Source organism: Wolffia australiana, chromosome 3, assembly GCF_029677425.1.
Source record: "Wolffia australiana isolate 7733 chromosome 3, ASM2967742v1".
NCBI classification, from domain to species: Eukaryota; Viridiplantae; Streptophyta; class Magnoliopsida; order Alismatales; family Araceae; genus Wolffia; species Wolffia australiana.
The window spans coordinates 9,508,582-9,534,460 of NC_135837.1; the positions used below are offsets into that span (position 1 = coordinate 9,508,582).

The following is a 25,879-nucleotide window of genomic DNA, read 5'->3' on the forward strand; positions in this document are numbered from 1 at the left end:
ACGATATTGCCAACGTAGCACTTCAGGCTTGGCACAATATAATTGATATTCTACTGTGGCTATGGTCTTGTCGCGGCCAATGTGTTCATTAAGTCCTCTAGCGTGACATTCCCAAGTTCAGAAGTCACGAAGTGACATGAGTAGCACACACAGCCTATTTCGAAGAACAGGTAACCGTCGGTGATGACGTAATCCTTAAACTCACGTGACGCCTTGCTAGATCTCCGTGACGATAGGCCCAAAATCAAGGCAGCAAGTGTATCCCTCTCGAATCCATTCAAAACCTAGAATCTTCATCTTCATGAATTTTAGCACGTGCGCTCGTCAACTGAGAGCACCAGTGACGACGTTGTCCTTTTTCTTCTTGTGTTTGATGACGAAGGTAAAATCCTGTAAATACTCGATCCATCTCGCGTGGCGATCGCTTAATTTCTATTAAGAATGAAGGTACTTGAGTGCCTCTTGATCTGAGAAGAGTACAAAATACTTTGAGAGGAGATAGTGCTGACAGTGCTTCAACGCCAAGACGACAAAATAGAACTCCTTGTCATAGGTCGAGTAGCAGAGTCTTGCATCGTTCAACTTCTCGCTTAAGAACTCTACAGGGTGCCCTTCTTGGCTAAGTACACCCCCGACTCTGACGCCATAAGCTTCACACGTAGCTTCGAAGACCTTCCTGGAGTCAAGCAGGCGGAGGACTGGCACCTAGGTCATCATGAGCTTCACTTGCTGGAAAGCTCAGCATGGTGTATGTGTCCAAGTGAACGGCTTCACCTTAAGGCAGTCGGTGATTAGAGGTGTGATAGAACTAAAGTTATGTATGAATTACGGATAGAATATGGCAAGTCCGATGAAACTTTGTATGTCATAGATGTCAGTCGGCAAAGGCCATGACGTCATGGCTAGGACCTTCTCCAAGTAGGCGGCGATGCCCTAGGATGAGACGATGAATCCTAGGAACGTCACTTCGGGGGGAAGGAAGCTACATTTCTTCGAGTGGGGGTATAATTGTTCTATGACATACAGACATGTTGGAGATGTTCGTCTCACATGTGGCTATATATGAGGATGTAGTCAAAGTAGACGACGACAAACTTTGCGATAAACGTGCAGAGTGCTTCATTCATGAGCAGCTGGAAGGTACTCGGTGCGTTGGAGAGGCCGAAGGGCCGAAGGGCATTCATTCGGCACGGCGCATTGGAAGGTACTCCATCATATTACCCGCCTTTAATTTTAAAGGTGGTCTTCCATTTGTCCTTGCGATGAATCCGAACCTGACGATATTCACTACGGAGATCTATCTTCAAGAAGATAGTGGATCCGGCCATCATGTTGAAGAGATCCAATATGCAGGGAATGTGAAAATGGTACTTGACCGTTATCTTGTTGATGGCTCGACTGTTGCAACACATTTGCCATGTGCCATCCTTCTTCGGGGCCAAAAGTACGGGGACCGCACATGGGCTGAGGCTCTCTTGGATGAGGCCTTTCGTAGCTCTTGGACTTTTTGTAGCAATTCCTCGTACTTCTATGGCTCCATTCGGTAATGGGGCAGATTTGGTAGTGACGCTCAGGGCACGAGATCAATCGTGTGCTGTATGTGATTCATTGGTAGTAGTTCACCGTGCAACTCTTCGGGGAATATGTCGCTGAACTCCGATATGAGGGCCTCGACTTCGGGTGGTTGGGGAGCTACGAGTGAATCTAGGGAAGCATCGAGAGTGACAGTAAGGCACACTGGCATGTCATAAATCTCGTGTCCCAAATCTCAAGCGAACAAGGTGCCACATACGACCACTAACCCTAAAGGGTTGGTCGGGACCGTCTTGTTTGCTAGTTTTATGGTATACGGGTACCATGTAACCTTTTGTCCCTGGTACATGAACGAACACGTGGTCGTCCTTTCGGCTCGAGTGACGTCATAGTCATATAACCAGGGGCAACCTAGGATAATGCTTCCTACTTTCATAGGAAGTACGTCACATAGGATGCTCTCATCATAGAAGCTCACCTTTAACAGGATGCGATATTGACATTTCACCGACAAGGATGAAGCGTCGATCCATGACACATCATGGGGAGTCGGGTGGGGTATAGCCGCCAACCCTAGTCAGGCAATCATCACATCAGAGATGACATTGATGCAATTCCCATTGTCCACAATCCACTTGCATACCTTGTCGTTGATCTTGACATAGGTATAGAATATCGAAGTGCAAAGGGTTGCATCGGCCATTGGGTCGGTCTGCTGCACAACAGGTGCAGGTCAAGTGGGTGGGGCGGCTCAAAGTGGTGGTTGTGTTCCACTACTGTCGTGGCAATCTACGGTGATGTTGGCCAACTATCGGCCAATGGGTTGGAGAGTAGGTAGTGGAGTTGCTCTCGGTTCTGTGATCTATATATACCAGACTCGTTTGTCGGGTTTTTCATACTCCAGCACAAACTCCTCATCCACACGGTATTTGTCTTCATGTAAGGGCTCCATATCACCCATCTGATTTAGGTTGACATCTCCAACGTCGATCAATATTACTGATGACGGCACTGGTTGACTCGGTGCACTTTCCCTTGACACTTAAATCATGTGATATGTGCTTGGTACACGATAGCACCATGGGTCGTGGTGTCAGTCGTGATGGCCCGAGCGGGTGGGGCGTTTCCTTCCCTTCGGCATTCTGTGAAGTCTAAGCGAATGCGGACGGAGTGGTTCGAGCGGGTGTGGCTCGATGTGGTGTTGGGGTAGCATGGGTAATGGTCTCCTCGCTCGGATGCTCTAAGTACTCTACGATGTGGTAGGCTTCGTCGTCCTCGGCAAGGTTGCACTTAAGCACCTCGCTGCACAAGGTTGGTCAAAGTGCATGAGCAAACAAGCTGATGATGATTCGTGGGTCCCCCATAGAATCAATGTATTCTATCACGGATTGTCGACCCTGTCGTAGGTCGAGCCATGAAAGAAATAATGTCATTTGGTACCGTGGCACGTACTTTCTCCTCAACTTCTGAGTCATCTCATTCCATGATGTGATGAGTCATTCTCGTCGCTCATTTGCGATGCGCTCGTTCTCCCAAAAAATCTTGGCATGTTCGCCAAGTCTCATCTTCACATATTCGATGAACAAGTCGTCGTCCATGCGCTACCATAAAAAATAGGAGTTCATACTTGACTCTCAGTCGATGAACTCCTTCGGCTTCCTCCACCCTTCAAAGATTTGCTCGTACACTCTTCGTGATCTTGGCGCGATGCTCCTCTCGTCGGCGCTCGTAGTCGTCCGGGCGTCGCTCGGGCACTAGGTGTCCTCCATATCATTGTCCGGCGTGTCGTGGGGCTGGGGTCGTGAGCGTTCGTGATCAACCCATCGTCGAGGTTGACCATCACGCGCGGTGGGTACTGAGGAACCTCGTCGGGTTTGTTGTACTAGAGATCATAGGGCCGAACATAGTCGTCACGAGGGCCGGTAGGTCAGCCTTGAACATATGATCGTAGTCGTCTCGTAGGTCCTGTCTATCCCGCGATGGATATTATGTGGCCGTCAAGCCAATCACACTACCATGTTTATTTAAGTTCATTGAATAAAATATTTGCGTTCATTATTATTCTGTGTGATGTTTATAATGAAGTCCATGAATAAATGCAATAACTTGGTGAATTATGATGAGATCATAATACAATGATCACTAGTATTTAAATATGTATTCCAAATATTTCTATTTGATGGATAGTCGAGACGGACATCAAATTATCCCAATAGAATAACACTAGCTGATCCTACCTATATGATAAGTATAGCTGATCCTGTGACTATTAGTGTGGCAAAACTAAGGATAGATAGTGGCTCTTAGAGTTCATTGAATTGATGCATATAAATCCCTGAATGGTATTATACCTAAACGCCAATCATGTTGATTCATGTCACGGTTGTATACGTCATTGATAACAACCTAAATTTGATATTTATTTCATGCTTTTAGTACAATTTCATGCATTTAAAGAGCTTTAAAGTGGGTCGTTATCATCCATTTACATCAAAATACTGTTTTCAAGTGATTTCTGATTTTTCTCTAATTTTCTGTTAATTCTATGAATTTAAAGGATTTATTTGAGCTCAAAATAACTATTTTTGAATGAAAATGGCAAGTTTAATATTTAATTTCAAGATTTATCAGCATGGGGATGAATCAATGAATTTTCTAGAATTTTCTAGAATTTTTAGGATTTTTCTGAGATTTATTTGAAGAGGAAATACATTTGTTCTAAGAAAAAAAGATATATTTATAAGAGAATAAAGAAGTATTGACATCATTTTCAAACTTTGAAGGGCCTTTTTGCAATTTTTTGTTGCAATGAGACCCTCAAAACAGCTCTCGGTCGTGATTGCAAGCGTAAAGATGCGATTTAAAATATTTCGGGGTTTTATTGCAATTCATTTATATTTTGTTTTAATGTTTTAGGAAAAAATCGGAGGAGAGAGAATACGCAAGGGGTATATCTATAATTATTTTTGGGCGGCGTTGGGCAGCAAATATTTGTTTTGCAAAGGACTTGTATGAAAATTTCAGAGCGATATCTGGGGGCGACGACGTGGCCTCATCACAGCCGTCGGATGAGAATCTGACGGGGGGCAGTGATGGAGGCCACCATGCGGTAAGATTACCGCTCGTGCAACACATGCGAAGCGCACGCACGGGCGGTGACGTGGCCGATTATCATTCGAAGAAGGCAACTCCAAGCGCACACATATGTGCGTATCGAAACTTATGCAATTCCTGACTTTTGAATTGTTTTTTTTGGTTTTATTTTCGCCAGGGGGGTACGTGGCGCAACAGGAAGAAGCTCGCCTGGAGAAGTTGAAAAGTCGCTGGCCAGTAGGAGGGCGACACATCAGCGCGTAGTTTAAAATATATATATATATATATATAAATGGATTTAAATCCAATGGCTAATATTGGTTTAAATTCATTTATTCATAACTTTTGATCCAGAAGTCCGATTGAGATGATTTTTTTATGGATTTGCTTGTATTGATCCCCTCTTTCTATCTGTATGGTTGGATCATTGAGATCAAGCCTACATTGATAGATATAAATTAATTAATAATTAGGGGTAAAATGGTAATTTTTTCCATTTTACCGAGGTATAAAAGCCGAATTTCGAGAGGAGGGGATCATTCTTGATGGTTCTCTATCACAGCTGCAAGACAGAGAGGAGCCCCAGCCTGGATCAACCTCTTTGGTACATTTCCCTTCATTGTAATTGAATTTTGGTGCATTTTGAATGAAATTAGTTCAATTTCTTGTTTGTTCTTTTTGATTCTGATCTGAAATTCTAAATCGCTTGGGTTGAGTGGCATGTACAAGCCCTGATCAGGATTGAGATGATAAATTGAGGGATTTAACTAGGCATTCAACTGCATTCCCAAAGAAAAACTAAAAAAATTAACTTTGAATTCTAGGGTATTAAAGCTTTAGTTTCTTTTATCTCTATTACATAGTATTGTAGTCAGTTCTGAATTATTGAATCTACAAAACAAACAAACCAAGTAAGAAAAACCTTCTTCTTAAGTCCCTCTAAAGTGAATTCCTTGATCCTCTCATTTGGATAAATTAATTCAGCTTAGAGTTCCCTAAATTCTTCTACTCTTCTCATCTCTTCTACCTTCCTCTCTCAATTATCTTTCCAATTAGGTCAAATCGCTCCTCATTGAAGATTAAGTTAGTCCTAATTATAGAAAATCATCGAATTGAACTCCTTACTAGCCTCCCTTGGATGATACCTTCACTCATCATGTGCATCTTAAGTGAGGTTTTATAAATTTTATTGTATGAGCTAAAATTGACAACGACAAGGGCTAAAACTGCACAATTTTTACCCCTATTTTTGGCTTATCAGTCATCCACCAACCTAAGACCCCAAGGACATCTCGTGAATGGACGACTACATTTTGACAACAACTTACGAGCCTCTAATCATGGGATTCAAACAAAACATAACTCAGATGTAGTAAGAAGCTCACAAAGATGATTGAGTGGTCAAGACGGGATCATCCGCCCTCCGTATAAGAGGAGATCGACTCAAGGAAGACGATGCAGAAAATCCCCTGGCCAGGTTAGTGAGGATATTGGAGATGGCATTCTCCAACGTTTGGCGTTACGCATCATTATTAAGCGAATGATGGATTAGGGTTTGACAATAAACCATACCCTAAATCATTCAAGAGTTTCGAGCGGATGATGGATTTTACATACACGATAACCGATGATGGTAAATGTTCCATAAGAGAGTTCAAGACTACTCGGTATCTTCTAGAGCACGAGGTTGAGCTTCGCACCCACAAGCTAGAAACTTAAACTATTGATTGGGTTAAATCGATCCTTATTTAATTAATCTATATGTTGATATAATTAATTAATAAGGTTGGTCAATAAATGTTATTGGACCCTTAAAGTTATTAATTAGAATGATACATGGGCGTAGAGGGTCATACGAATAAGGTCATAAGGGCATTGGTGGGTATATTTTACTTTGGAGGGTTTTTGAGAAAAACCTTAAGTGAAATATAAAGAGGGAAAGGGGTCTCATTTTAAGCACCCATGTAAGCCTGATTTGAGAGTGTCTCCCTTTCTCCACTCTCTTCTCCACTCATCCAAGAGTGTCTTCATGGTGAGGAGATCTTCTAAATTTTCAAGAAGAGTTGAAGAAGAAGACGTGGAGATTCAAGCACCGAGTGATCGCAAGGATACTTCTAGAGGCCCGACGCATGAACAACTTTAGAATGATCTTGGAGTGGCAATGTCAAGGGTGGAATAAGTTCCCCAAAAGGTACGTTCGATGTTTCATTTTAAAGGTCGATTGTGAATCAATCGACATGCTTCTGCATCCATGGAACCTGTTTTCCATGGCCGAACCAAGGCACCAAACCCAACATGAACGTGATATCGGAGGTCAGTGGCAAGGAGATGAGCTGGAAGAGGAGTACATCAGCATTGCTGTCATGCAATGACTAAACCAGTAAAGCAGCCATGTCGGTTGCTAGCCAAGTGTGGATCAACGAATGGCCTTGCGAGGACGTGGATCGGCCGGACAAATATCCAAAGTTGGCAGAGTTGTTCCACCTAAAGAGTCTTGGGTTATGTGGCTCTAGGTCCACAACACAATAGGGCCTTTCCTAATTGAGTAGATCAGGTTGTAGATCACACCGACGGTGTTTCTTCTCCGAGGACGCTAAGGTAAGTAGCCAGTAGAGAATGAAAATGATCGCACGATCAGGGTAGGCCAGTAAACGTCTTGGTGTTGACTGAATCAGCAGCACTTGGCGATGCCCTCGTCTGGCTACTCGACGGTCAATAGAGTCGTTCAATTTGCGGCGGGAATGGCCACACTAAACGGCGGCGATCGATCCAGGGAGTGTTCTTACCAAGGATCCCTGCATTAGTGCCACAAGATGGACGTTCCGTTAGAGTCGTGAGGAACAAACGCGGGCAGTCGTTGGGCAAGCCACCTATGAACTGATCGATCATGGTAGGCAGACGGTGGAATGATCGATCGGGCAGGCCGTCATGGGACGTGCAGGGACCGTATGTGACCCAATCGACGGGTGATTCTGGAAACTCGAACAGTTGGTACGAGGAAATAATCGCCGGGTAGCCGATCGGGCGGACGTTGACCTCCAATGGGATGTCACGAAGGTCGACTGGTGAGCCACGGAGGACAGTGAGCGATTCCTTTTTTTTAAGACTGTTGCAGACGGGATGAATAAGATTCCTGCTGCCTCTCTCCCTTCTCTTCTTCCCTCTCTTCTCCTTCCTCTCCTTCTTCCTCCTTTTTTCTTCAAGCGTGAGATCTGATACCTGAACCAAAATAACTTCCATGATGGCCTTATATAGGGCCATGATGGGTCCATTACAAATAGTCCACACAAGGGGCCCAACAAGGGGCCCCTTTTTTACAACACTTAAAATAAGACAAAGTGGAAATTTTAATACGACTTGGAATAAAACGACGGATAAAACGCAACGATACGGACGGGTCACGACGCGTACGCTGAACTCGTCGTGACGAATACAAAACATGAATTAGACAAACAAAAATGAAAAATTAATACACGAGCACGTGCGCGGACGTGCTCTACACGGGACGGGGTATTTAAAACTGGGCGTCTTCACGGATGCTTTGGCGTGCCGGTCGGGCTGGACAGAGACCGGTGGTGAAGCTGATGACGTCGAGGGCAGCTCTGATGACGTATCCTCGGTGTCATTTGGGCCTGCTCCGTCAGATAGTTATTTAGAGAGAGATAGAGATAGATAGAGACATAGAGATATATAGAGACAAAGAAAGATAGAGAGATAGAGATAGAGAGAGATAAATATTGATAGATAGAGATAGATAGATTTATATATAGATAAATAGAGAGATAGATATATAGTCAAATAGAGAGACATAAATAAATAGACATATATAGAGAGATAGAGAGAGAGGGGGAGAGAAGGAGAGAGAAAGAGGGAGAGAGAGATAGATTGATAGACAAATAGAGAGTAATAGATAGATGGATAGATAGATAGAGAGAGGGAGAGATAGATAGATAGAGAGAGAGGGAGAGAGATAGATCGAGATAGATAGAGGGAGAGAGTGAGAGACAGTGATAGAGAGTGATAGAGAGAGATAGATAGAGGGAGAGAGAGAGAGAGAGAGAGAGAGAGAGAAAGAGAGAGAGAGAGATAGAGAGGGAGATAGAGAGTGAGAGCTCGAGAGATAGAGAGAGAGAGAGAGAGAGAGAGAGAGAGAGAGAGAGAGAGAGATAGAGAGAGAGAGAGAGAGAGAGAGAGGGAGAGAGAGAGAGAGAGAGAGAGAGAGAGAGAGAGAGAGAGAGAGAGAGAGAGAGAGAGAGAGAGAGAGAGAGAGAGAGAGAGAGAGAGAGAGAGAGAGAGAGAGAGAGAGAGAGAGAGAGAGAGCGAGGGAGAGCGAGAGAGACAGAGAGAAAGAGAGAGAGCGAGAGAGAGCGAGAGAGAGAGAGAGAGAGAGAGAGAGAGAGAGAGAGAGAGAGAGAGAGAGAGAGAGAGAGAGAGACAGAGACAGAGAGAGAGAGAGAGAGAGACCCATTCACAGTGGATCTCAGGCCCAAGAATCCTCACTACTGGGCCCATGACGGGCGACGATTAAGCAGGAGGCAAAACCCTACTAAGACGACGAGGGCCGTCGGAGAACCAGTCTTCTTCAACCTCTCGTGGCGCCTGGTCGTCCGCGTCCCCGTCTCGCCGGCTCTCCCCTTCTCCCAACGCCGTCCCCGCCAAGATCTACGGTCGAGATTTCTCCACCCTCTCTCTTGTTCATGGTATCCATCTTCCTCCCCTTCTGCCTTTCGTCGACGGTTCGTCTGGTCCAGAGTCGTGCCAGCGGCCTATTATGAGGAGATTCCGATGCTTCGCGCGCTAGCTATCAACGAGAGGTGAGTTTTTTTTTGTCAGTCTGAAGCTTTTGAATATGGCTTGGAGGCTAATCTGATGCGTAAACGCCTCTCGGTTTGCCTCTCTTCGCGACTTTCAGAAAAAAAATTGATTTTAATATCTGGGTCGGGCTTAGTCACATCTATTCAGTATCTTTTTTTCCATTGTGATCAAACTTTTAATCATGGCAAGGACATTGATCTTATGGGAGGACCCATGTCGGTTATCATCCGTTTTCAATTTGAAGAGCATTTGGGCGTAATTTCACGATCTGGGTCGTTCATATCTTCGCAATATCCTGCGATGGAATCTCAAAATTTTCAGTGCTGTTTTCTCGCATTTTTTGGCAGGCTGTCAGCGCTGAGAAGAGCTATAAAATCTTGTCACGGGCAGAAGGCCATCTTTACACCATCGAAGAATCATGGCTCGTCGCCGAGTAATGGAATTTCTGCCTCCATAGGACAAGTCTTTTCCTGCTCCAAGATTCCTGGAAGATGGTATTCTCCAAGAACCAAAGAATCCTTTCTCCACCGCAAGAACTTGAGGAACTTCTCCATTTTCCTGACCAAAGAATCAACAGCCCATCAGGCCCAACACGCATGGAAGCAGCTTTCTCTCTCTGGTTGTGGCTTCCCAAGGTTAAACAGAGTCGCATTTGCTGTGAGCTTTGGCCTGTCAAAATCTCCAATTATACCTGGAATTCTAGCTCTGATCCTCGGGCAGGCTGCGTGGACGGAGACAACTTTTGCAGATGGAGAGTACTACCCAACAAGAGAAAATCTCTATGCTATGGCTCAAGATGGGCACCTCTACCTTACCTCCTTTGTTTATTCTCTTATTGAGGGCATCATATTGTTATTTAGAGTGATCTACTTGGCCATACTCTTCTCCCCGGCGCTCTCCATGGCTCCGTTTGCCGACAGCTTCGGGCCCCAATTTAGAAAGAGATGGCTGCGGGTTGTGCATTCTACTCTTGAAAGAGCTGGCCCTGCATTCATCAAGTGGGGTCAATGGGCAGCCACGAGACCCGATCTCTTCCCAAGTGACCTCTGCACTGAGCTCACTAAACTTCACACGAAAGCCCCTGCCCACAGCTTCTCCCACACAAAGAAGACGGTCGAGAAGGCGTTCAACCGCAAGCTGTCGGAGATTTTTTCAGAATTTGAGGAGGTTCCTGTGGCTTCTGGAAGCATTGCTCAGATCCACCGGGCCTCGCTGAAGTACAGATACAGAGGGAAGGAAATCAAGCCAGTACTTGTTGCCGTCAAGGTGCGGCATCCCGGCGTCGGCGAAGCCATCAGGCGGGACTTTGTCATTGTCAATCTTGCGGCAAAAGCATCAAAATTTGTTCCTGCTCTGAACTGGCTGAGGCTTGATGAGAGCGCGGCGCAGTTTGCTGTCTACATGATGTCGCAGGTCGATCTTGCAAGGGAAGCAGCACAGTTGAGCCGATTCATCTACAATTTCCGACGGTGGAAAGACGTCTCCTTTCCTCGGCCTCTGTACCCGCTTGTGCACCCAGCTGTTCTGGTGGAGACTTATGAGAAGGGGGAGTGTGTTTCTCACTACATTGACCATCTCGAGGGCAACAACCGGATAAAGAGTACACTGGCTCACATCGGCACCCATGCGCTTCTCAAAATGCTACTGGTATGATTTCAGATGCCAAAGTAATCATTAAACATGGTTGTTCTGTTCTGTTCGTTTGAAATGAACAAAAAATTTGCACAAAAGAACCGCACAGGGCCTTGTTCTTTGTTCTGTTCTTTTTTTTCCAAAAACGAACAAAATTTGCACTATCACACAAATTTGCGCAATCGTACACAAATAGAACAAAATTTGCACAAAGCAAACAAAAGAACCGCACACGGGTCTGTGCGATGTTCTGTTCGAATTCGTTTTTGTTCTGTTCGAAAAACCGAACAGAATGAACAATTCGCACAAAAAGAACAGAACGACCACGTCTAGTAATCATAATCATTTTAAGTATTATTGGTGAATGATTCTATTGTGTTGTCTGAACATCGATATGATCTTCTTCGCTAAATAGTGTCTCATTTTTTCTTTCAGGTGGACAACTTTATTCATGCAGATATGCATCCGGGAAATATTCTGGTTAGAGTGACTCAGCCAAGGTCTCCGAGAAAGAACATCTTCAAATCTCGTCCGCATATTGTGTTCTTAGATGTGGGGATGACCGCCGAGCTTTCAAGGAATGACCGACTCAATTTGCTAGAGTTTTTCAAAGCTGTTGCAACTCGTGATGGCCGTACTGCTGCAGCGTGCACGCTGAAGCTGTCAAAAAATCAGCACTGCCCAAACCCGGAAGCTTTTGCGGCGGTAATACATTATATACATCTCTGAGGAGGTTACTATGGTCAGCTTGCGTTTGTTGTTCTCATTGAAAGATTGGCTGACTAGAAAATTCGTGTGTAAATAGATGCATGCATTCTTTTAGAGATAGAAAGAGATGGAAAATGAGACTATCTTATCAGACAGCTGTTGGTACCTGTCAATCCATGAATTTGAGTTCTTGGGAAAGAATCCAATTAAAACCTCTTTTATTCACTCCCAATCTAGTAAAAATATGTTTTTTCTCTCATGGTTCATACCAAAAAAAACGGCCAACCAAAGAAAAGACTTTCATCAAGTAGGAATTCGTACAGAGAAATCATTTCTGGTGGGTTGTGCGGAGAGTTCACAGAGAAAAAAGAAAGAGAAAGGCATCAAGTAGACCGCAACCAGATATGATTTCTCTGTACGATTCCTACTTGACGAACGTCTTTTCTTTGGTTGGTTGTTTTTTTTCTATGAACCATGAGAGAATAATTGATATTCAGGCTATACCATGGATAGGAATTGAGACAAAAGGATGGAGGTTTTAGAGAAAGAAAGAGAGTGTGTCAGAGATTGTGGATTGACTGGATCTGTGTAAATTGTTGGGTGAGTCCAAATTCTGGGGAGAAGAAAAATTAAGGATTCAATATGGGGCGTTATTTCTTTTCTTTGATTACTCACAGCTAATCAGACACTTTTTGGTCAGTTTGAAGATTTTGTGACACCTACATATCATCTTTGCCATCGTTATCCATGAATGATGAGGGGATGTTGACGATGACAAACTCGTCACCGATGGTCAGATGATTAATATAAAGAAGATGAAAAAATTGTCATCAGTATCATTAGTTCACTCCTTATCATCTTCTGTGACGCCCAAACCCTATTCTGAATAAAACTCCCCTCTTCTGGATTATGAACTCATCAGTCATCAAGAAACTTTGCCATCCTCTTCCATTTTTAGCTTGAACAAATGACAATGGCGAAGCTGAATTTGTCATCGACCGCTGGACTTCATCAATGTCTTCTTTGTCATCACTCACTTGTTCTCATTACCTTTGATGCCAAACCCTACTTTTTAGAGATTAATATACCAGTGTTATACCTTTCTAGTTTTGAATTCTAAACTTTTTTGGAATTTCTGCCCGGTGAGATGAAAGTTTTTTTAGGTGATAAAAAGGATGTGGGCTTTTTTAGGAGAAGAGAGTTTCATGCTTTTCTGTCTTCTTGTAATCTACAACTCATTGACTCTGGGTCATGCTGGATACAGGAGCTCGAGAAGACTTTTTCCTTTTGGGGTACGCCGGAAGGTGATGTATATCATCCTGCTGAGTGCATGCACCAGCTACTGGAGCAGGTCCGCCGCCACAAGGTCAATATTGACGGCAATATTTGCACTGTGATGGTGACTATTCTTGTTCTTGAGGTAAAAAACTTTGCCCTTCTCCTTCTAATTGCATTGGATTTCTGATTTAGTCCCTGGTTGAGGATCTACCCGAACCAAAACTTATACTACATGTGAATGAGGTGGAGGTGCAGAAAGTCTGGGGCTCGAATTGTGATCGTCATCATGTGTGAATAATCCCTATGACTTATTCGTCATCCTAGTGTCATTATACCATCATCGGGTAATGGGTTTGCCCCTCCTTTTTCATGATTATGGAAACAGTAATCGTATACGATGATGGTAAGGACATTATGTCAACCATACTGGTCGACAAACGATATCATTACCATATACTGTTGTCTTATACTTCTATCATTGTCATAGTCACTATCAGTTTCTTGATCGGTGGATGCTGCAGATAATACCTAATATTGATAATGGATATCAGTGGGCAATATCTAAATGCCTGATCATTGTCTTTTCATTCGTCTCCGGTCAGTTTTTCTTCGAACGCCAACTGAGCCTGAGTTGGTACTGGCAAGCCCCAGAGAGGATTTCCCATCGACGTTTTTCCTGTTCATACATTCTACCTTATGACCTTATATAGATACCCTAGACCTAATGACCGGCATGTCCATATTGGGCAAAGCCCATTGAATAGCCCACCTAGGTTCCAACCAGTTTATGGATTCAGTTAAATAGACAGGCGCTCTGGACCTTCTAATGCCTTTAATTAATTGGAAAACGACCTGGGTTGACGTGTTGCTCAAAGATTAGCTGTTTTTTGGGCACTTCATCGCATTTTCCCTTGTATGATTTAATTTTGAATCTCAATTTTGTAACTTTTGAAGAACATGTATTTGAATTTCAATTGTAACCATTGTCCAAATAGTTATCATTATTCAAAATCTTGCTCGAAAGTTATTTTTATCATTCAAAATGGCTTTTATTTTTTCATCTAAAGGATGACCTACATGCTCTGGCTTGATTACATAAATACGTGGTCAACTTTTCATTCTATGTTTTTTATTCCTTGATTTGTTGACCCATCAAGAGTAGGGTCTAATATTTTTTAGAAACTGTTACATTTTATGATTTCTTAATTTTCTTCATCTTTGGTTAGATTGGTTATTTCTCAATAATGTATTTGTCTCTTCATTCGTTACAATTTAATGGCCTGTTTCTGCTTACTTTGGCCTTCATTGTTCTTTTTTTACAAGACTCATTAATATCTAACCAATTAAAGATGGCTGCCGTGTGCTTATCTTCACCTCTGTAATTATCAAATATTTCGTGACCTCACTTTTCTCCCCTCATAGTCAAGATCTTTTTAGAATATTCACATCTTTCAACAAATTGAAATATGCTCTTGGCAGGATTTCAGTATTAATTTTTCTCTAAATTTTTATTGAGGGTACATTTTATTTATTTATTGCAGGGATGGCAGAGGAAACTAGACCCAGAGTACAATGTAATGCACACGCTGCAGACTCTGCTGTTCAAGGCGGACTGGGCCAAGTCCTTGTCTTACACCATAGAAGGCCTGATGGCGCCCTGAAGAAAGAGAGAAGCTCCAAAAATTATAAATAAATAATCAACGAATAAATTATCTCACGAATTTTCATTTTTTCTCTTTAAAATTTTGTCGCAATATATTTTTTTGCCTCTCATATCAGGCAGCAGCTGAAACCAAATGGGTTTAAAGTTCCTACTCTCTCTAGTTTTCTGTTTCTCCCTACTTTGTTGTCTTGGAGTTTTGGATGCAACTGAAATAGAGGGAAAGAGAAACCAAGGTTTAGACAGAAGGTACTTTGTAGGATCCTAAATATCAGTTAATATGAAACCTCAGATTAAGTAATGGATGATACATTGTCATCAACCTGATGCAGGACAGATGTCGTCGACGTCCTGCGGCGGGAGCGTGGTCCGTTCGTCCTTCTCTGAGGACAGTGATCTTTGACGGCACTTCCCGCTCTAGGTGGGTGTCCCGGAAAGGTCCTGCGCGGGGTCCTCAATTCGTTGGGGCCGAAGGGTGTCTCTATCTTCGTGGGGTCGACGCTCCACGGATAGTCGTCGAGGCGCTGGTGGGCCCGACTACCGGTGGGCGGGTAGGTTCAGCTGGCTGGATGATGAATACGGCGGCAAACAGTGCAGCGGCAGCGTCAAGCGGTGGCGGCGTCGAGCAGCGGTGGCATCGTCAGTGAGCGGCGTCGGCGAACGGCAGCGGCGGCGGCGTCGGGCGACGGCGGCGGCGAGCGGCGGCGGCGTTGAGCGGTGGCGGCGGCATCAAGCGGCGGCGGCGGCGGTGTCGAGCGGCGGCAGCGGCGTCGGGTGGCGGCGGCGGCGTCTAGCGGCGGCGGTGTCAAGCGGCGGCGGCGGTGGCGGCGGCGGTGGCAGCCGGGGTGGGCCGCGGCTGGCCGAGGCTAGGGCCGCGGCTGGGCCGTGGCTTGGGCCGCGGTCTAGGCCGCAATGATGGGCCAGAAGGCCCGATGGGCCGGTGGCGGCCCGATAGCGAAGGCCCACATGGGCTAGGTCTGACGTGGCCGCCTCGGGAAGTGTGTTCGACGGCTAAGGGTAAACGGTGCCTCGGGGCGCGGTTAGCGGTGCCTCGGGGCGTGGTGCCGGCGGCTGGGCCTGATGGGCCCGGCTGGCTGGTGCCGGCCCATTGGGCCGGTCAGTTGAGCGTGGGCACGCAGTGGCGCGGCGTGGCTCAGCGACTGGGAGCGGCGCAGCGCGGCTGGGCGCGGCTGGGCGGCGCGGGCGGCAGGGCGGTGCGGGCGCGCGCGGCGCGGCGCGAGCGGCGCGGGGCGATGCGAGGCAGCGCGGCGGCGGGCGGCGGAACTAGCGGCGGCTCGGGCGCGCGGCAGCGCGGCGGCGCGGCGATGCGGCGGCGCCTCGCGAAGCGCACTGGCGGCATTTAGGCGGCACAGCGCGCGCGCAGCGCGGCGAGGTGGGCGGAAGGTGCCAGCGGCGGAGCCGCCTTCTTCTAGGTCTCTCTGACCTCTCTTCTTCTTCGAAAAATTTAATTTTCTCAAAGGGAAAAATCTGTCGTTCTAGTACATAGGGGTTCCTTATATAGGACCCATGAGGAAAATTAAAGGAAAATTCTAACCTAAAAATGAAAAGTTAACTATACCTAAGGAAAAAAAAATAGACGTAGATAGCTTGAGGGCTTCGCCGTCACAACCTCTACTGGGAGGTAATCCACGGACACTGACGGCGTAGCCTTAGCCGTCAATTTTGGAGTGGTAGCATATGTGGACTCCATTACTCTACCAAATTAATTGACAAGATGCAATCATTCGTACATTGCGTGTGACGCGCAATTTTCATGAAATGCTAGAGTTGCATTCAAATACAAAAAATAAGGGGTTATATCACGGTGTGGCCCGAACTTTTTCGAAAATTCGAGTTACAGCCCTTACTTTTTTTTTGCCGCGACACAGCCCGAAGTCCCATTTGGTCCGCAGCCTGTGACGTGGAGTCTACGTGGCTGCCAGGTGGAGTTCCGGCGGAGTCCACCTAGGCGGAATCCACGTGGCAGCCGCGTGGATTCCACGTCACTGCGCGATTTGAAAAAAGAAAGATTTTAGCCCGCCCAATGTGAGTCACCCGGGAGAGAGCTGAGAAAGGCGACGGAGGAGAAGGAGACGGTGGAGAAGGAGGAAGAAAGGGCGCGAGGGAGAAGGGGCTTCCGCGCTGATCAACGTCGTTGGTGCCAGAATCGTTGCGAGCACGCCCTCGCCCTTGCCCTCCTCGATCGGCTGAAGCGGCCGCCCTACTCTGTCGCGTCGACGGTCCTCACCTACAACACCGTCATCAACGCCTGCTCTCGGGCCACGGAGGGGCCCTGGGATAAAGAGGAGATGGGCGAGCTAAATTCATGCTCTTCCATACCCATTCGTTCATTTGCGCTTGCTGTTCTAGGGTTCATTGAAATTTGATCTTCAATTCTTCTTCCTCGCCGATTCTTTTTTGCTTTGGGAAGAACACTAACTTCCGATAATGATGTCAAAGTGGCATCATCTGTTGATAATTTTGTTAGTAGCAGCGAAGAACCTAGAGACATTTCAGAAATGACAAGGACATCATCTGACGAATCTGATCCCAAAGAGCCAATGCTCCCCAACAAGATAAGGAGATCTATGACCAAGATAACTCAAATGTTGGCCAAGATAACTTGGAGGTGGATCAGGGGAAAAAAGAAAGCGTCTGGAAAGGGAAGGATAATGATCATGCGTCTGAGCCGGTGGATACTTCAGGCACCAATAAGATACATGACCATAAAAGTGACAGAATGCCTGAGAAATTGCTTGAACAACTTGTCGAGGTTCGTTTATCTCTTTCTGTTTGTCGGCATTGGAATTTGAATGATTAAATGAATTCATGGATGATTCTAAAAGGAACTTTAAATTGTATTTAAAATGCTGTTATTCGATTCTAGATTCAAAGCCAAATACTTTGGAAAATTGGCTTTGATTCACAAGAATCACTAGCATAGTTTTCTAACATTGTTTAGCACAGAATAAGAAACATTTTATCCAACGTATTGACTTTGATGAATTTGAGCCTTTTGCTGCTAAACAATGATTTTTCTTGTTGTCAGGCACAGTTTCTGGTAAAAAGTGCAGTCTCTACTGGTCAATCAAAATAAGCAAGACTAGCAAGGGTGAGTTGGTTGTGTACTCTTAACCTTTTATCGACTTGTTTCTTGTTTTCCCTTGTACATTTCTAGACTAAATCCAAAAATTTTCATTTGTTGGTTGAGTGTGCGTCCTCTACTTTTGATATCTTCTGTGCATAATATAATGCCAATGCCACCCGGTAGGGAACATTGCTGAAAAAATATCTTCAGTCTCAGCTCAGTTCTTTCTTTTATCTTCAGCATATTATTTTCCTATCCTCTTCCCCAAATTTTCGCACCTTATTTTAGGAGCCAGCCCTTCGTTTTTACGTTCTGACCATAGTTATTTCCATTTATTTTATTCATTTAACGTCACAATGTCAGTCTTCTCACCTTGATGTCCTAACTAATGCTTGGAAACAGGTTTGTGCCGGGCTATCATCTCGGCTTCAGGAGTACAAGGCTGAGAACGCTCAATTGGAAGAAGTCCTCATGAGAGAGGTAGATTCTTCAACGACGGATTTGCTTCCATACTTGCGCAAATGTAGATTCTTCAAATAACTTCTTTTTACTTTTTATCTGCTGTTTATCAGCGAGGACGCAGTAGTTCATATGAAGCTTCCATCAAACAGCTAGAACAAGATTTATTATTGGCCCAAATGGAAATGAGTAAAGTGGAGTCAAGTATGGGTGATGCGCTGACCGCTAAAAATGCATAAATCGAGAAGCTTGTTGGTTCTATAGACGCTTTCAAGAAACAAGCATCAACAGCAGAAGGAAAACTTGTGTCCTTACAGGTTTCCTGTCTTTACTCTTTTTCCTTTGTAGCTTATGAATTACATTTTAAGACGGCTCCACCATCCAAGAGACATCTATACCTTTTCTGTCAACTGCCTCCACAGGTTTTGTGGAGCACTTTTGAATGAACTTTTCCCCATATTAAATATGAACCTCGGATGCAACATATGGACTCACTTGATAGAGTGCTCCTTGATATTAAACTAACTCCACTCTTAGATTACACTAGTGTCTCCCTTTGTAGGACTGTTCTTTGGCTTTGGCTCAACTGATTGAAACAATTATCGTTCATTTTAGTGCGTTCTTCTAATAATTCATGTAATGATTGGAAAAGATCTCATTTGCAGAACTTCCCATTTTGAACCAGGCAAATATGGATGCTTTGATGAGAGGCCGTGAACTTAGTGAGACAAGGGTGATACAGGTAGTTCACTGCCTCTATTATTTGCTAAACTATACTTGAGACTAACGATATTTTTTGAACTGCAAAATATTCTTTGACTCTTCTGTTCGTCATATTTCTCGTCTTCTCTTTCTTCTCTGACAATCTTATTTTATTCGCCAGGCGCTTCGTGAAGAGCTCGCTGCAGCTGAGCGCAGAGCAGAAGAAGAGAGGATAGCGCATAATGCCACCAAGATGGTCTAAGCAACATCTATGAGAATGTCTTCTGTTCAATTCTTTGTTTCTGTTTCTTGGTTTAATTTTACACATTTTATTTTTGAAGGCAGCCGTAGAAAGAGAAGTTGAATTGGAACACAGCTGTGGAGGCCTCAAATGCACTTGTAAGAATGCAGGTACGTCGTTCTGATATTCCATTTGAAGGTATCTAGGTGTATGTACTGATGAAGTGGCCACCGCTCTTGTATAATGTGAATTCTCTTTGGGTCATTCTGACCATTTTGCTCTGCGCATTCAAAATTCTTCCACGTCTCAATGTTTCTCTAGTGTGCCCATTGTAACTAGTAAGCAGTTAAGTTGACATAATAATTGATATTACAAGTTTCGAGAATGCCTAATATAAATATGCATTATAATATCTGTGATTATTGTGGTGCTTTACAGCCAGGTTATGCATATATGATCAATTATAATAAATTTACTTAAATTATAATGCACGTGATGCATTCATTGGGTCTGATTCAGCTAGAAGAAGGGGGGGGGGGGGGGGGAAGAATAAGCAGGAGAGATTGTGTAGAGGGCTGGCCAATATGGGAGAGGCTCCATATGCATGGGCCTGGTCAATACCGTAGAAGCTTCCTAGGAAGTATTCAGGCGTTGATACGGCCACTGCATTCTGTGCCAGGTGAGACGAACAACTATATTGCACCATGCGTTTATTATTAATAAACAGCATTTCAATAAAGTTAAACATTATTCTTGATTGGCAATTTGAATTTAAAATATGTTCTTGCTGGGTGAGAGCAGGGGACGATGAAGGAGGCATTGAAATGACGGGGAGCATGCAGCTTATCAGCTTATCAGAGAGCTAATGACGGGGAGCATGCAGCTCGACCATGCCTGGAGGTTGACCTAGCACGGACCGGAGGTGGCCCGGAGGTGGACTGCTTGGCTCGACCCTTCCCGCCCCCTTTGATGTGCCCCGGGCGTTCAATGAGGCCATATCAATTTTGCCGACATCTCGCAAGCATGATGGATCACTTGTATCGAATTGTGAATGAGGACATATCATTTTCGCAGACTTGTGAATTATATTCTATTCTGTGACTCAATTTTGAGGTCGCGAGGAACATAATGAAATATGTTTTATTGGAAGACAATTTCTTGGTTTATTGGAGAATACGTACTATAAGTAGGCATGACATTGGCCGATTTAGTTCGTAAGAACCTATTGTTTTACTGTGAAAACATGGGCCACGACGAAGAAGAAGGGCGAACAGGAAGGACGAATAAGTACCGAAATGCATGGATTAATCAACGGCGATTCAGAACGGCGAACATGAACGAGAATTCTGTGGAATTGGATAACAAAGTTTGTATTATCAACCGAGAACTGAATCCTGTTCTACAAATGTTTGTTTAGGGCGAGCGATTAATAAGCTTGAGCGCGTTGTGTTTCATAGCCGAATTGCAACTTCATCGTCGATGGTCTTCGACAATTGGCAGCTATGTAGCTTCCTGAGATCCTTACATGATTAGTGAAACAAGTTAATTGGTTAACATTCGGAAAAAAACGATGACACATGTAAACAAAGTTAGACATAAAATTGAAACTGTACCTGGCCTCCAGCTTCCATTTTCGGTTGGGTACATGTCTTCCGATTATGCCCAACTTGGTGGCAAAGGGAGCACGTCATGTGCAGGCCTCTCCTCGACAATCTATGTACCGTGGGTTCTTTCTCAGCGACGTCAATCCTCCTCTTCAGCTTGGGCCTTCCAGGTTGTCTCCTCACAAGAGGAGGGAATACATAGCTCCCATCAACTTCACTCCATAGGTTTTTGCCATTCATTGGCGGGATACCATAAGTGTAAGCTAGTTGGTATACGTCTTTCTTGAACCATTCACTGACAAAAATGACGGGGTCCTCCTTGACCCAATGAATGCAACATATAGCATGGGCGCATGGAATGCCCCTTAACTCCCAATATCTGCAACTACATGTTCTGTGAAGTACATCGACCACAAACCTGCTTCCCAAGTCTGTGACCTCGAATTGATACTTCCCTGCATGCCTAAGAGTGCATCTCCTGGACTTCTTCTTGTTCTCTTCGACCACCTCCCTTATCCGAGGGCATAACGTATCAGTTCTATTTGAAAATAACTCCTTTTTTTCTACCTCTGCATTATTGCACCTCTGACTTCCTCCAGCATGTCGATGATTGGCTTAGACCTGGCATGCATGATGTAGTTGTTGAAGCACTCGCAAATGTTGTTGTCGATCACCTCACACCTTCTGTCCTCATTAATGTACGCCCTGCAAAACTTCTTTATACCTATATCTTCGAAGTCTTGAGCGGCTTGTGGGTTCACACTGCTCATCTCCCTCATCAGCCGTTGGAAATCTTCGTGCGTGGTGGCCTTCGCAGCTTTCCAGAATAAGTTCTTCAAAAATGCCGTGGAATGTCCTTTCTTCTTCCAATTCGCGTAGATATGCCGAGCACAATTCCTATGCTCCGCATTGGGCAATAAGGAGGACACTGCGTTCTCCAGTCCCTGCACAATGTTAGACGGTACGCATCTATTAATGTACTACACGTGTCTAACAGTAAGCGATAAGAGTCCAAAGAAATAAATTAAGTACCTTCTGCTGATCGCTAATAATCGTCCAGCCATTTCCGTCCACCATTCCTAGATCATTCATCAGTAGCTGAATAAACCACGTCCACGAAGATTGATTTTCACCTTCAACTACCGCCCAGGCGATGGGGAACATTTGATTATTCCCGTCCTTGCCGACAGCACTCAATAGTTGGCCTTTCAGTTCGGTCTTCAAAAAACATCCGTCCATTCCAATGACTCGTCTACAGCCTTCAAGGAACCCTCTTGCTATCGAATCGAAACATATGTAGAGCCTCTTAAACCTAACCAAGGAATCTGGGGTCGCTCTATCGAGAACCAACTCAAAAGTACCACGCCTATTTACCCTCTTTAACTCGGCAACATATGCGGGAAGCATGTGGTAATGGTCGTCCAATGTTCCTAGAAGCTTCGTGCGCGCCTCGGCTCTGGCTCTATAGCATGTTTGTTTTGAAACAGTGATTCCGAACAGATCATTTATTTCCCGCATCATATCTGTCACCTTCATATCCAAATTCATTCGAATTTTCTCCAAGAAGTGTTTCGCAACCCAGTGATAATCAGCTTGGCTATTCCTCGGCGTCCTGCTGCACATATGAGTATCATTAAGCGTTTTCACAACAAACGCCTCTCTCCTAGCATCCAAACTAGCATATATCCTCCACGGACAGTTTCCCTTGCAGACGACCTCCACTTTCCGGTCACCGGACCTCGGAAAAGTGATGTTGAATCCGTTCCAAATAGCGTGGTCCTTCACAGCTGCCCTAAATTGCGACGCCGATTCAAACTTCATGCCCACTTGAAATATAAAACTCTCATTGGGGCATCTCGGATCATACGTATTGCCCCTGTATCTGTACCTTCGATTTTCATCATCGTCATCGGTACTATCGGGGGTTAACATATCATCCTCTGAATCGTCATACTCGCTATGATCTACCAATTCGTCATTCCATTCCTCACTGGAATATTCGTCTGGTGCACTTAAATACACGTCACTTTCCTCAACTTCCTTACAGATATCATATTCTGAGTCATCATCGCTATTATACTCAAAACCGAACACCTTGCACTTGTCATCGGCCCTGTTAAGTGACGGATGGTAAATAGTAATAGAACATGCATTAACACCATAAATTTTCATCATGCAGGTTTTATAAAAAGATTATACAACCCACGGACATATTTATAACTCTGCAGAGAGTTCAACGCCAAAAAAAGTACATTACCAATTTTAAAAATAATTTGAATCATCAACGCAAAGAGGGTTAGTATTGCGATGTGCAAATATATCTCAAATAACATTGGAAATAATTAAAAATTAAAATTATAAGACGTGCAGGACAAATAGAGATAATAAAATCTTACATTACTTGAATCCAAGCATCCACTGTCGAAGAAGAGAAGAACGCCTAAAAGCGCAAAAAATAGATGACTATGATGAGAAGAGGACAACTCTTCATATTTTTCATAACATAAAGCAAAACAAATTCAAAATAAATTAAATAGGGATCACACTTCTTGTTCTCACCAATAAGTATGAGAAAGAAACACCATATCCTCCGTGATCAATAGAGAAACACCAACATCTTTGTCATGAAAATAATCTTATTCATCCAAGAGATATAAAGAGAGAGAGAGAGAATAATGATACACATAATAAGAGAGAATTGCACGAGTGAACTCAAAACATTTATACCAAGCGAGAGAAAGGAAATGCGGGAGAGATAACTTATACGAATGCAAGAGAGAGAACGACACAAATTTAAAAAATAAACATGGTAAGATGAAAAGAAGAGAGAGAAAGTTAACTTTTACACCGAGTCAAAAAACGCAGCTCACCGTAAACATCATTTATGGCAGAGAGGAACTGAAATTTTGAAATGCCATTGTATGAGATGTTTAAACTGATAGAGAAAGTTACATGAGTGGAGTGTGAAAGTTCTACATGAAGGCAAAAGTAACAGTCATAAATAATCTTCAATGAAGAGAGAGAGACTAAAATTATCCAAATGTCATTGAACAAGATGTCAAAACTGATAGAGAAATTTAAACGAATGTAGTCTGCAAGTTTTACACGGAGACAAAAAACAACAGCCCAAGCGAATCTTCATTTAAGAGAGAGACTGCAATTTCCCAATGTCTTGTTAATCAAAAGAGCAACTCAAGGAAATCTTCCTTTAAGAGAGAAAGAGATCGTAAAATTTTCAACTGTCATTAAACAAGATGTGAAAAATGAGAGAAAGCTGCAAGAATGGAGTTTGAAAGTTTTACATAGAGACAACCAAACAGCCCAAGGTAGTCTTCATTAAAGGGAGAGAGACTGCACAGCTTTCCAAATGTTACTGAACAGAATGCTAAAAATTAATAGCAGCCCTGGGTAATCTTTATTTAAGAGAGGGACAGAGATAAGAACTTTCAAAAGTCATTGAACAAGATCTTAAAATTGACAGAGAAAGTTACATATGGGCTTCAAGAGAAAGAGAGAAGATCATCGGTATTTTGAGAAGCAGTAATGCATGTCCATCTGGAGAGAGAGAAAGAAACCCACATGTAGCTAAAGAATGCGGTAAACCATGAAATCTAGAGGGAGACACAGAAAGTTACATGAATCGAAGAGAGAATGGGCTTCAAGATAAAGATAGAAGATCATCGGTATTTTGAGAAGCAGTAATGTATGTCCATCTAGAGAGAGAGAGAAAGCAACCCACACGTAGCTAAAAAAGCAGTAAACCATGAAATCTAGAGAGAGATAGAGAAAGTTACACATAGCTAAAAAAGCAGTAAACCCTACCTCGTGGAACTCCCGTAGCCAGGAAGAAGCTCGCAACGATTCCCGTAGCCAAGAAGAAGCCCCTTCTCCCTCGCGCCCTTTCTTCCTCCTTCTCCACCGTCTCCTTCTCCTTCGTCGCCTTTCTCAGCTCTCTCCCGGGTGACTCACATTGGGCGGGCTAAAATCTTTCTTTCTTCAAATCGCGCAGTGACGTGGAATCCACGCGGCTGCCACGTGGATTCTGCCTAGGTGGACTCCGCCGGAACTCCACCTGGCAGCCACGTAGACTCCACGTCACAGGCTGCGGACCAAATGGGACTTCGGGCTGTGTCGCGGAAAAAAAAAACGTAAGGGCTGTAACTCGAATTTTCGAAAAAGTTCGGGCCACACCGTGATATAACCCCAAAAAATAATGGAGATTTAAATAATTTCTTTCCAAACTCTAAGTTCACAAAATTAAAAATCACATAAAATAATGATGTTATATTGCACAACCACGTGAAAGAAAATTATATCAATCGGATCAAACCATTTATCAATGAGATTTTCTCCTAGACTGATCGAATCCTAGTCCAATGAGTAGAATGGACTGATGGATCCACTACAATAGTGCATATGACAAGGAAGATGGGTGGGAAGAACCCATTTATTCTTCTCTATATTCTCAATCCACATACTGATGACCATTGATAATCAAGCAAAAGTTTTTGACCGATTGAACTAACTATAGATCAATGTGTCCAAAAAAATTCTGACCGACTCTTACACATTAATCACATAACACATACGACAAAAAATGATATATATGTAATTAACACATTGTACCTCTTTTGGTCGACGACAAAGACGGACAATATCAGGTGCCTACGCTCGAGTTATATTTCAACCTGCTCAGTAGTGGTGGTAGTGGCATGCTCAGTGATGCCGCACGGACTTCTCTAAAATCCAAGAAAGTTGAGGTAAAATTAGATATATGGACAATTCCAGTCATATTGAGAAAGATAGAAAGCAAGAGAGAGAGAAATTGAGTGAGATGAAGAGTGAGAGAAGGAAAGATTGAGAAAATTTGGTGAGATAAAAATCAAGATAATGAGAGATTGGAATCAATTGAGAGTGAGATAAGGAAAGATTGAGGGATTGAGAAATATAGAAGGCAAGAGATAGAGATTGAGAGAGATGGAGAGTGAGGGCATGAAATAACGAGAAATTCAGAGAGATGGCAAGCAAGATAATGAGATATTGAGATCTTACGAGCAATGGAGAGG

General features: G+C 43.8%; 1 protein-coding gene and 1 long non-coding RNA gene across 3 annotated transcripts; both read left to right on the forward strand.

Moving 5' to 3' along the window:
• The first annotated feature begins 9,236 nt into the window (after nucleotides 1-9,236).
• LOC144700880 (Protein kinase superfamily protein) lies at nucleotides 9,237-14,894 on the forward strand. Its single transcript, XM_078572445.1, has 5 exons — nucleotides 9,237-9,440; nucleotides 9,789-11,088; nucleotides 11,509-11,778; nucleotides 13,046-13,201; nucleotides 14,601-14,894. Exons 1-5 carry the CDS (start codon nucleotides 9,412-9,414, stop codon nucleotides 14,718-14,720), a joined length of 1,875 nt encoding a protein of 624 aa, XP_078428571.1. The 5' UTR covers nucleotides 9,237-9,411; the 3' UTR covers nucleotides 14,721-14,894.
• Nucleotides 14,895-18,216: 3,322 nt separating this feature from the next.
• LOC144701504 (uncharacterized) lies at nucleotides 18,217-19,623 on the forward strand. Of its 2 annotated transcripts, none has more exons than XR_013581013.1 (5): nucleotides 18,217-18,287; nucleotides 18,380-18,583; nucleotides 18,932-19,008; nucleotides 19,150-19,224; nucleotides 19,310-19,623. It is a non-coding gene; the product is annotated as an uncharacterized LOC144701504 (long non-coding RNA). The 2 variants fall into 2 exon arrangements; XR_013581012.1 differs by having other exon boundaries at nucleotides 18,952-19,008; nucleotides 19,310-19,616.
• Nucleotides 19,624-25,879: the final 6,256 nt, after the last annotated feature.